This window comes from Hydra vulgaris, chromosome 15, assembly GCF_038396675.1.
Source record: "Hydra vulgaris chromosome 15, alternate assembly HydraT2T_AEP".
NCBI lineage: Eukaryota > Metazoa > Cnidaria > Hydrozoa > Anthoathecata > Hydridae > Hydra > Hydra vulgaris.
The window spans coordinates 53,621,041-53,632,056 of record NC_088934.1 but is presented as its reverse complement, the minus strand read 5'-3'; the positions used below and the strand labels follow the sequence as shown (position 1 = coordinate 53,632,056).

Sequence of the window (11,016 nt, the reverse complement as noted above, 5' to 3'; positions counted from 1 at the left end):
TAATCGTAGAAACGTCACTGATTGTATATAAAATTTTAAAAAATATAAAAATTGTAAAATACTGTAAATATTCAATCAAGTCTTTTTATATATAGTTTTACAGTCTTTTGGAATTTGTAGGCCAATTTAATAGATAATAAAATATGCCCAATCACTTTTAGGGACGGGAGTGCAAATTATGTTTAGCCCTTAACAAAGCTTGCTATTGCAATGAATATCAGTATGCTTAGCAAATAACACAATAAGATAGTTATAGAAAATTTTGAAAAAAACTTATAATAGTTGCTGCTTACTAGGGAGTTTTGTCACGTGACATTTTATCGCGGAAAAAAATAGTATATACGTACATGTTGATGTTATTTTTTTTGAAAAAAGGTTGTACTACAATAATTTGTTTGGGGACGACGTTTTGGTTTAGAATTGATAAAGTTATTTAGTTTTAAATCTTTCAGTTTTGTTAAAATACAAGTAAGTTAAAATAATTCTTTCGTCCCCACGTAAAAACAAATTCTGCAACTATTTATTTATTAAGTGAATAAGTTTTTTTTTTTTTTTTTGTAGTCTTATTTTTTTGTTTTCTAAGTAAAGATTATTATAATTTCCCCCGTCTTTAGATGTTTTTGGTAAATTTGCCGTTTCTTCTTTTACTTGACTAAAGACTTTTGCACACGTTGAATTCAATATTTTATATAGCTGAGATTTTATTATAAATTTTTACTAAAGGTATTCTAAAGCGAGTTGGTTTTGTGTTGTTAATGTGGTTTTTGCTAACCATTTGGTAATTGAATCACAGCAGTTTATCAGTAAGTCTTATTTGTAACTTACAATTTTCTTTTTATACAATTTACTTAGTTTTTAAGTTTATATATATATATATATATATATATATATATATATATATATATATATATATATATATATATATATATATATATATATATATATATATATATATATATATATATATATATATATATATATATATTAGGTACGTGAGTAAAAAATTTCAAATTGTTTGAATACTATAATGTTATATATCATTAGAAAGAGGATTATTACAGTATTTTAAAGGTGAAAAAATTATCAAAATCGAACAATTGGTTCAAAAGTTATGACGGTTTAAGTAGCGATTTTTTCTATATATGGATTTGTTGAAGAAACTGTGGTCAAAATAATGTTTTTCTTCACTTAAATTGTCATAACTTTGCCAATTTTTATCGAAATACAAATATCTTGGTGTCAAAAGATAGGTGTAAGAGTGGGTTACAACTTTATGTTAAACTCTAACCACCGGGTGTATCGGATGGACAGAGGGGGCACCAAACCACCACCTCGCCCGTATAAAACTGGACACTTTTTTCAGAAATTTTTTTTTTTTAAATACATAAGCAATATAAATACACAAAAAAGTTATTTTAAATTTATAGTAAACCACCAAAATATACGAGAGGTGAATGTTAGCAATAGAGGTGGGTGTGGTGGCGATTGGTGTATCACACCCTACGATCAAAAACGACTTGTTTTTATAAATATTTATATCTTTACTATAATGAGTAAAATTAGTACACAATATAAAATTATGTTATACAATCTTACGTATAAAAGTGGTGTTTCTGTTACAAAGGGGTGTATGCCCACCACCTGCCTACCCCATCCCCCACCTCTCCACCCAACCTAAAAAAAAAAAAAAATTTTTTTCAAAATTTGAACAATAAATTTAAAAAATAAATTAAAAAATTGGAAATAAATTAAAAAATAAATTCATACCAGACAACCACCAAATATGGGAGGTTAATGTAAAACTCACAGTAGATATGTTGATGATGTTTTAGTACTATAATATCAAAAAATGTTTCAATTCTTGAAATATCTGATTGAATATTTAAAGTACAACAACAAAGAAGTAAAAAACATATTTCACTAGATTAAAAGATACATTAGTGGTGCATCCATGGTCATAAAAGAGTGGAGTTTAAAAGAGGGCGTATCCAAATATGTCATAAGAAAGAGGCATTCTAATGCCCTTTCCACTTCTTACCAAAAATTATTATTTAATTGGATATATATTACAAAAAAAATTATACAACTACTAATGTGGGGCTATAAGTCAATTGGCTGTAAAAAACATGTCATCTTTCTAACCAAGTATAGCAAAAACCTATAATAAAGTCTATTTGTGATTATTACATTAACAGAAGTAAGGACCATACAGTATAGTTAACGAGCTAGCCATTTTGTTTGGTTAACAAACAAATTTTCAGTTTCAAAATAAAAAATAAATAAAATATTAAAAAATAATAGTAATGATATAAAACTATTTTAAAGAAAATACAATATATTTTTGTCCTGGCTTTTAGTGAATGATTAAAATAATTAATTCCAAAAATGAAACTGTTTTAACCATTTTTAACGATAGACACCACGTGAAGGTAAGCCAGAGCCGTCTATCAAAAAATTTAACAAGTCACAACACTTGCTGTATTATTTAGGCAAGTCACAACACTTGCTGTATTATTTAGGCAAGTCACAACACTTGCTATGTAACTAGGCAAGTCACAACACTTGCTATATTATTTAGGCAAGTCACAACACTTGCTATATAATTTATGCAAGTACAACACTTGCTGTATTATTTAGGCAAGTCACAACACTTGCTATATAACTTAGGCAAGTCACAACACTTGCTATATTATTTAGGCAAGTCACAACACTTGCTATATAATTTATGCAAGTCACAACACTTGCTGTATTATTTAGGCAAGTCACAACACTTGCTGTATTATTTAGGCAAGTCACAACACTTGCTATATAATTTATACAAGTCACAACACTTGCTGTATTATTTATGCAAGTCACAACATTTGCAATACATTTTTGGCAAGTCACAACACTTGCAGTGTTATTAAATTAATTAAATTGTAACTCACCGGAAACAACATCAGCAGCAAGCTGGATCTTTTTCATGCAATAGTCAACAGCTTCATTATCAGTTTCATCATCTTTCCAGTAAGAAATGGTGTAAATGAAGTCATTTTTTCTTTTATTAACTTTTTTTACTCTGCCGCGATATAAAACACTTTTGCATGTCTTTGGATCCTACCATTCATGTTCTAGTTTCTTCCCAACAATTCTATCTGACATGACATCTTCTAAATCAAATAGTTGGTCATTGGATAAGTGCTTATATGAATTATATAATAATCTCTTCAAAATTTAATTTAGATAGGTCACGCTCTAACTTTCTTTTTTCTTTTTCATCCATTTTTTGGCGCTTGATTTTTTGTCTTTTGCAAATCTCATCTCCTACTTTGCATCGATAGAGTCGATTTGTAAATCTGTTTTTACGTGCTACATTAATTGACCATTTAACAATCTTTTCTCTTAAACTTAAATCTAGAGTGTCTAGATAGTCGACAGTCCTATTCTTTTTTGATCTAAGTTTGCAAGAGATATAGCAAGTTGTTGCATTAGTAGCCCGTACTTTTGCATCACTAAACATACCCATTAACTCTTCACTATCTATATTGTGAAGCCTTGCGCTAGCTGTTTCCTCTTTAAATGTCTCTGTCACAGTTAGTGAAAAATATCTACTATATTGTCTATTTAAAACATCTTTCACTGCAATAAGACAGGCCAAAGTCATTTTAAGAAGCTCTTCATCAACAGAGCATAAATTTGTTACTGATTCTAAAATATTTGGCTCTAGCGGTTGTTCAAAAAAATCTGTCTTTCTGCAAAACAAACCAGCTGGATTGGATTTGCATGTTTGAATTGTTTGTATAACACTTTTCACAACCTGGATACCATCAACATGATCAAAAGTTGCTTGCTCTGATGTAACATAAAACTTTTTCATCCAGGGTCCAGTAAGAAGTTTTCCAAATACTGCAAGTACACACATTTGTTTGATTGCAGTTGCACTACAAAATACTGTTCGAAGAGTTTCTTGTAAACGTTTACACTTTACTGTTCCAATTGTAAGATATTGTTTAAATTTACTGTGATGCTTCATTAAAATAAAGCAAGTATGGAAAAGAATGTGAAGTCTGTTTCCACGATACCTAGGAATGATACCTCGTGGTAAATCATTATTATCTAAAAAATTTACAAAACCTTGTGGATCGCCTTTAACATCTTTAAATCTCATTTTGTTTATAGCTAAAATAATCAAGGTTGCCATGCAGTCATTTCCAAACAATTTGCATTTCTCATTCTCTAGAGACTTCAATGCTGTACGGCATGATATGGCAATTGTATCAAGAGGGTGCAAATGGCAGTTCAGCTCATTTAGAGTTTTCCCCCAGGTTGCACATACTTTGCTTATGGTAAGATGATTAACAGTAACTCGGTCAGACATTGTGTTAGAAATATTATTAATAATTGAATTACAAGATTCGTTACAGCTGCACAAGTGAAAATGAGAATAAATAAAAGCCATATGATCGATGGCATTACATATATGGTTTTCATAATCATCAGCTGTCCCACCAGGTAGTTGCAAAGCAAGTTCATCTAAACAAATTAAATTAACTTTATTTTCACAAAGTAATATAAAAATTTGCATATAGTAAGTCATTTGTATATATATATATATATATATATATATATATATATATATATATATATATATATATATATATATATATATGTATATATATATATATATATATATATATATATATATATATATATATATATATATATATATATATATATATATATATATGTATATATATATAATAAAAATAACTACCGAGCTATTGAAAAAAGAAAGTAACTAACTGATGTTGTTGGCTGACGCCATTTCACAACTTAGAGCATCTAAAACAGCGAAAGAAATATTTAAGTTATACATAAAGGTTTAAATAATGGCCAAATAATAATTTAAAATTAATTTAATGAATTTATATAAAAATAACTTATTTATTAGTTATAAATTATAATCTAAAGGCTTTCCTTGTTAAATAAAGACAACGTTCAAACTTCAAATTAGATATGATTCATAACTAATTTGATTCATATATAAACTATATTATGAATATGATACAAAATACTATGTGAAACCTTTATTTTCTTTCTCCATTTTGTTTCTAAATGAAATATAAAATTTAAGTCTTATTTTATTATTTACTAAAAATCCTTTTAATAAAACAATTTTGTTTAAATTTACATATTTTTAAATCATATTTTCACTATAAAGTATCTAGGTTTATAATATCAATTTATGAAATAAGTTAAATATTGCTAATAATATTATTAATATGAATGTTATATATAAAAAAAATATATATATATACAAATAATCAATGGACCCCTCTGTCTCCCGCGCTAACAACAGGGAAAATGTAAATTAGGTAACAAAAGTGCAGCAAGAAATAGGGTGACTGCTACATAATATTTTTCAACGAAATTTGGCAGGTGCATAGATAAATGAATAACTTAAAAATAAAAATTGAATAGATAAAATATAGACTATATCCTGGACATTAATTTCACCACAGAAGTACAACTAAAACTTTGACATCAATAAACTCGGTAATATATCAATTGAGTATAATTAAAACCAAATTAATAATGAGCTTCAACTATTCTTCTTTCTAAAAATACTCTATGTTGATAACGAATACTAAAAAGTTATTTCAGAAAGCCTTCCTAAAGCACGCTAACTTTGAAGAGACTGCGATAATCGTGGCACAAAATTTTAGCACAATATTCGGTTCCTTAAAACGCAATTGTCACGTACCTATATATATATTTATATATATATATATATATATATATATATATATATATATATATATATATATATATATATATATACATACATACATATATATATACATATATATAATAAGTAAAAGACTTAAAATAATATATTTATATGTTTATATATTTTTTCGAATTGATGACTGGAAAATCTTTATTTATTTAGATAAAATGATAAATGAAAGTATTTATGATTGGTATTTGGCTTTAAAAGATACATCTTATGATGCAATATATTGTAGATATTGTGTGGATTTTAAAGTTGAACTGTTCTGCTGCAAGAAAGCTTTAGCCAAAAAGATAAATAGATTAGTTGACACCATCAGAAAATTAAAGAAACAACGAAAAAATAAAAAATTAGCATTGTTATTAGGTAAAGCCTTTTTTCCACCTGTGGCAAATTTTTCTGATAATACAGTGAATGCATCCGAAATTCTTAAAGAAACAATACTGATAAGCGAAAACAAAATGCTTAAAAAAGAAAATAAAATTTTAAAAAGGAAAATGGAATCTATGATGGATTTACAAATGGATTATTTTACACATCTAAAAGATTTTGAAGATATGTCAAACAATCTAAAAATACTTATTTCAAAAAACTCTCTAATAGAAGCTGAATTAAACTTTATTAAAAAGTGTTATTGTGAAAAAGAAGAAAAGCTTAATAATATCGAAAACAAATTAGAGCTATTAAAGTCAAAAAAAAAATCATTTAATGTTAGAAATTTGATTAAAAAAATAAAATATCATGATACTCAGCTAGAAATAAAAAAGAATAAAATAAATTCGTTAAAAAATGAAGAAAAAAAAATAATATTGCAATTAAAAAAATAAAATAACAGATATTAATTCAATTCATGAAAACTCAGACATAAACATTTCTGAATTAAAAAACGAAAAAATAAAGCTGCAAAAAAAAGTGAGTAATTTAAAAGTTATTTTGCAAAATAAAACCAACTATATTAATGACAACAATATGAAAGATGTTATAAGTTTAGAGAAGGAAGTTGTTTCGTTATATAGTAAGACAAACATTTTAAAAGAGGAGAATCTAGAATTTCAAAAATTGGTTTCTTTGCTGGATGATGACGAAGTAATAACATTTGAAGATGGCAGATACAGTGATGACATTCGAGAAACAATAATGAAACTTCTTTCAATGAACGTGAGTATGAATAGTGTCAACGAAGTCATAAAAGTAGTTTTAAACAAACTAGCCAAAAAGAACATATCTAGACTGCCATCAGCCGCTGTAAAATGTAGGTTAATGCAGGAAGCTTCAATTTTAGGTCAATTTCAAGTTGCGGAAGCAATGCTTGATAAATAAAAATTTTTTATTTATCAAATTATTGCGGAAGCAATAATTTGATAAATAAAAACTCTAATATAGGCAATTGTTTGCATGGTGATGGTACTCAGAAATACCATAAGCATTATCAAAACTTTTAAATTACTACAACTAGTGGGAAAACTTTATCTTTTGGTCTGTCAGAAGTGGTTGGCAAAGATGCAGCAACTGTTTTGCAAAACTTTACTAATATAGTAGATGACATTTGTGACGTTGTTAGCAACTCAGCTACTGAAAAAGAAATTAATTTTGCTAAACTAATAACATCAATAAAATCAACAATGTCTGATCTTTCTTCGGTTAATCCTCTTTTTAAGTCACAGTTAAAAACATTAAGGGAAAAACTTTTGCCTATTGCAGTTAGTAACTGGGATTTTCTTTCCTCAAACGTCAAAGACAATATGAAGGACATGAGTAATTTTTTCTGTAAACTTCATTTGCTTGCTAATTTTGCTTCTGAAACTGATAAAGTTTTAAATTCTTTTGAAAAAATTCTGCTTCAAAATGATTTTGAAACTGTTTTTGCTTTTAGTGGTAAAGAATGTGGTGCTGTATGGTTAGTTCGTACTACATGTAAGGCATTTCATTCAAGGGGTAGTGAGGAAGCTGGTGTTGCATCATGGTTTAATTCTTTTCTTTCCTCCCGTAACGATAAATCTTATTTTGTTCCATTTATTGGAAATCGATTTAATATTTTGTATTACAATGCAGCTGCCCTATACTATCATAAGGATTCTATAACAGAATTTCTTAATACTTGGCCTAACCCTAATAATTTATTAAAAGCAATTAAGGAAGATATCACAAATCTTGTATTCATTGCTGAAGTTTGTGCATTAGGTATTATTGACAAACTACTTACTGGTCCAATGTGGAGAATTATCAAATCACTTGATAGTATATTATTTTTAAACCCCTACCTACTTCGCTTGAAAGTTAGACTTTCATCTCTTTGAATCAATGCATCTTCTTTATTGTTTGCTAATGGAAAAATTTTTGAGGATACCAATCTTCTTCATCAAGATGTGGTTTACACCAAGCTGTTTGAATGCACTCAAAATGATGAGTTTGATTCTTTAACTGTTCAATCACTTGAAATTATTTTCCACTCAATTCTTGTTATTTTGGAACGTCAGTGTGCTGATCAATTACCAGGTGGTAAATATTGGAATCCATCTAATTCTGTTTCTGAAGCTGCTTCTAATGTCCCTGTCACTAATAAAGCTTCAGAAAGCGACTTTGCCATTTTGGATTTAATGGTTCGCACAAAACCCAATACAAATGTTCAAACTATCCAGGCTTTGACAATGTGGTCTCAGAACCAAACATTAGAATGGCTTAATAGTAAATCAGATGAAGAAAGAAAACAATTGCTTGAATATTCAAGAACTAAAGTAACATTAATGAAAAGCAAATATGATGAAAGAAAAGAAGCTCTTAAAAAAGATAAAGCTATGCACCTTCTAGCAAAGCAAGAAGAAAAAAATCGAGAAGAAATTAAACTACAACATAAAAAGGTTGCAGCTTGTAATAATTTGATAAATTTAAATGTAAGGGCATGGATATCATTAGAGGAAGCAGAGAAAACAGTTTCTAATATAGAAGAGCCATTGAAATCTAAAGTACTCCTTGCTCAACTTAATTTTTATCGCATAATCTTATGTGTTGAATGTGACAAAAAACATTTTTGTAAAACAAAAGTAGAAGGAAGCAAAAGAATAAACTTGTCTTCAGAGGAATTATATCAAAATCTTCTTATTGTTATTCAAGCAAATTTAACACCAAACAAACAATCTTTAAGTAATAATATAAGTAATAATTTAAAGCCTCGTACAATACGTGATGCAGCTGTTGAAAACAAAAAAAAAGAATTAATGGAAAAAATTCAGGATGCAAGACTAAACAAACTAATAGAGCAACAAAAAAAGCACTCCTTATCAAAATTTATTAACAATCCATCTGATTTTGTAGGTTTTTCTATACAACATCGTGTTAGAGAAGAAGATGCTTTTAAAGTATCTTGGGAACGTGCGTAAGTGGTTCAAATTGATCAATTAAACGGTAGAAGAACTACATACCTTGTTAAGTATGATAACGAACCTGATGAAGTATGGTCATTTCCTTTATTGATTGATTTTGAAAAAGGTGATCTTATTCTTTGTAGCTAGGGTTGCGAGGTAATTTTATTTAATGTAAATTTAGAATTATGTTACAGTATATATTAATCTTATTTCTTTTATTGTTATGTTCCAATAGTTTGTTTTTACTGCATTTGAGTTCAGTGGTTTTTATCTTTACAAATAGTATGAATCATATCTGAAATGTTTATCTGTACCAATTTTGTTTATTTGTTGTTGTTTATTTGCAGCTTAACTGCACATTTTTATTATTAAAAAAAAAAAAAAAAGCTTATGCAAAAATACTATTACTTTTACATTAACTGCTTATCAAGTAAAGGAAAGAATCCAGAAATGGAGGGCTAACCTTAGGCTAATTTACTATTACTTTTACATGAACTGCCTATCAAGTAAAGGAAAGAATCCAGAAATGGAGGGCTAACCTTAGGCAACATGACAGCTCACGGATGGAGTGCAAAGTCCTATGGCTTACCTTCTCGTTGGTGCACTTCGTTAAGTAAGTTAGACAATTTTGTCTAATTTATGAACGGAATAGCCAAGGCAAATTATGTATAAAATTGTTTGTTAACAATACACACACAGCCTACTCTGAACTTTGAATTGAAATTCGATAATTAAAATATTTTTTCTGAGTTCAAATAATTTGCAACATATAGTCAAATTTGGGTACATTAATAGTGCGATAATTTATTTCAAAGACAAAACGATTTAAAGCATCTATTAAAAAGTTTAAGACAAATAGATAGATAAGATAATCTGTATAAGTATTTCCATGTGTCTGTTAATCTATGTAATCTCAATTTCTATATACAAGAGGGGGGTAATAAAAGTGGATGGGGGGTTTAGTTAAGATTTAATGAACCGGGGGAGGGGAGGGTCAGAATTTACACTGAAAGTTTTATTACTTATCAGTAACTAGTATGTATTTTTTGATTTATTAAAGCTGATTTTCACTGATTTTTTTTTTAGTTTTTAGATATAATTTTTTTGTTAAACAAGTAAAAATTAATAAACGGGTGGGGGTCTTAATAAGCTTAGTGTGGGTGGCAAAGTTTCCCAAAAATAATAAATGCCCCCCCCCCCTTTTGTTAAGGACTCGAGAGTACTCAATCTAGTAAAGAGAATGACAATGAAATAGAAATATTCAAGGATTTTTTAATTCTTTGTTTTAAAAATTTTTAAAAAGTTAAAAACCCTAACCCCATTAAAAAATATAACATTTTTTATATTATGATAGGTGCTGAAAACAATAAATTAGTCGAATCAGTAGACTATAAGTGGTTAAATCTTTTTTTGAATCTATAACAATACTGAAATTATTAACAAGTATTTGACTAATTTCTTTTTTTGTTTGTGTAAAAATAAATTTTAGATTTATTTTTATTTTGTACGTATTTTGACGTTTTCGGCGTGTTTTATTTGGGTCCACGTTGTTCAATTGATAATTTATTAAAGAAAAATAAAATTAATTTAAGTTAATATCTATCATCAAAGTTTTGTTATGCTCAACGTATTATAAATTAAAACATTTGAAAATTTATTTTGTGTCAAAAAGTTTCAAAACATATTCAAAAATATTATACAGTTATTTGACTACTTCATGGTACGTCTGCGTTAACCCCCCAAAAAATTCTACTTAGGGGTCGTCCATAAAGTACGTACGCTCATAGGGGGGAGGGGGGGTCTTCAAAAAGCGTATGGGAGGGGGGGGTTCAATTTAAAAGTACGTACTTCGATTTTCTAATTTATCACAATTAACCAGCT

At 27.9% G+C, this 11,016-nt stretch overlaps 1 protein-coding gene across 1 annotated transcript; it reads left to right on the top strand.

Moving 5' to 3' along the window:
- Positions 1–6,538: 6,538 nt before the first annotated feature.
- Positions 6,539–9,434, top strand: LOC136092236 (uncharacterized). The gene is made up of 2 exons (XM_065820006.1): positions 6,539–7,430; positions 8,434–9,434. Exon 2 carries the CDS (start codon positions 8,518–8,520, stop codon positions 9,148–9,150), a length of 633 nt encoding a protein of 210 aa, XP_065676078.1. The 5' UTR covers positions 6,539–7,430; positions 8,434–8,517; the 3' UTR covers positions 9,151–9,434.
- Positions 9,435–11,016: the final 1,582 nt, after the last annotated feature.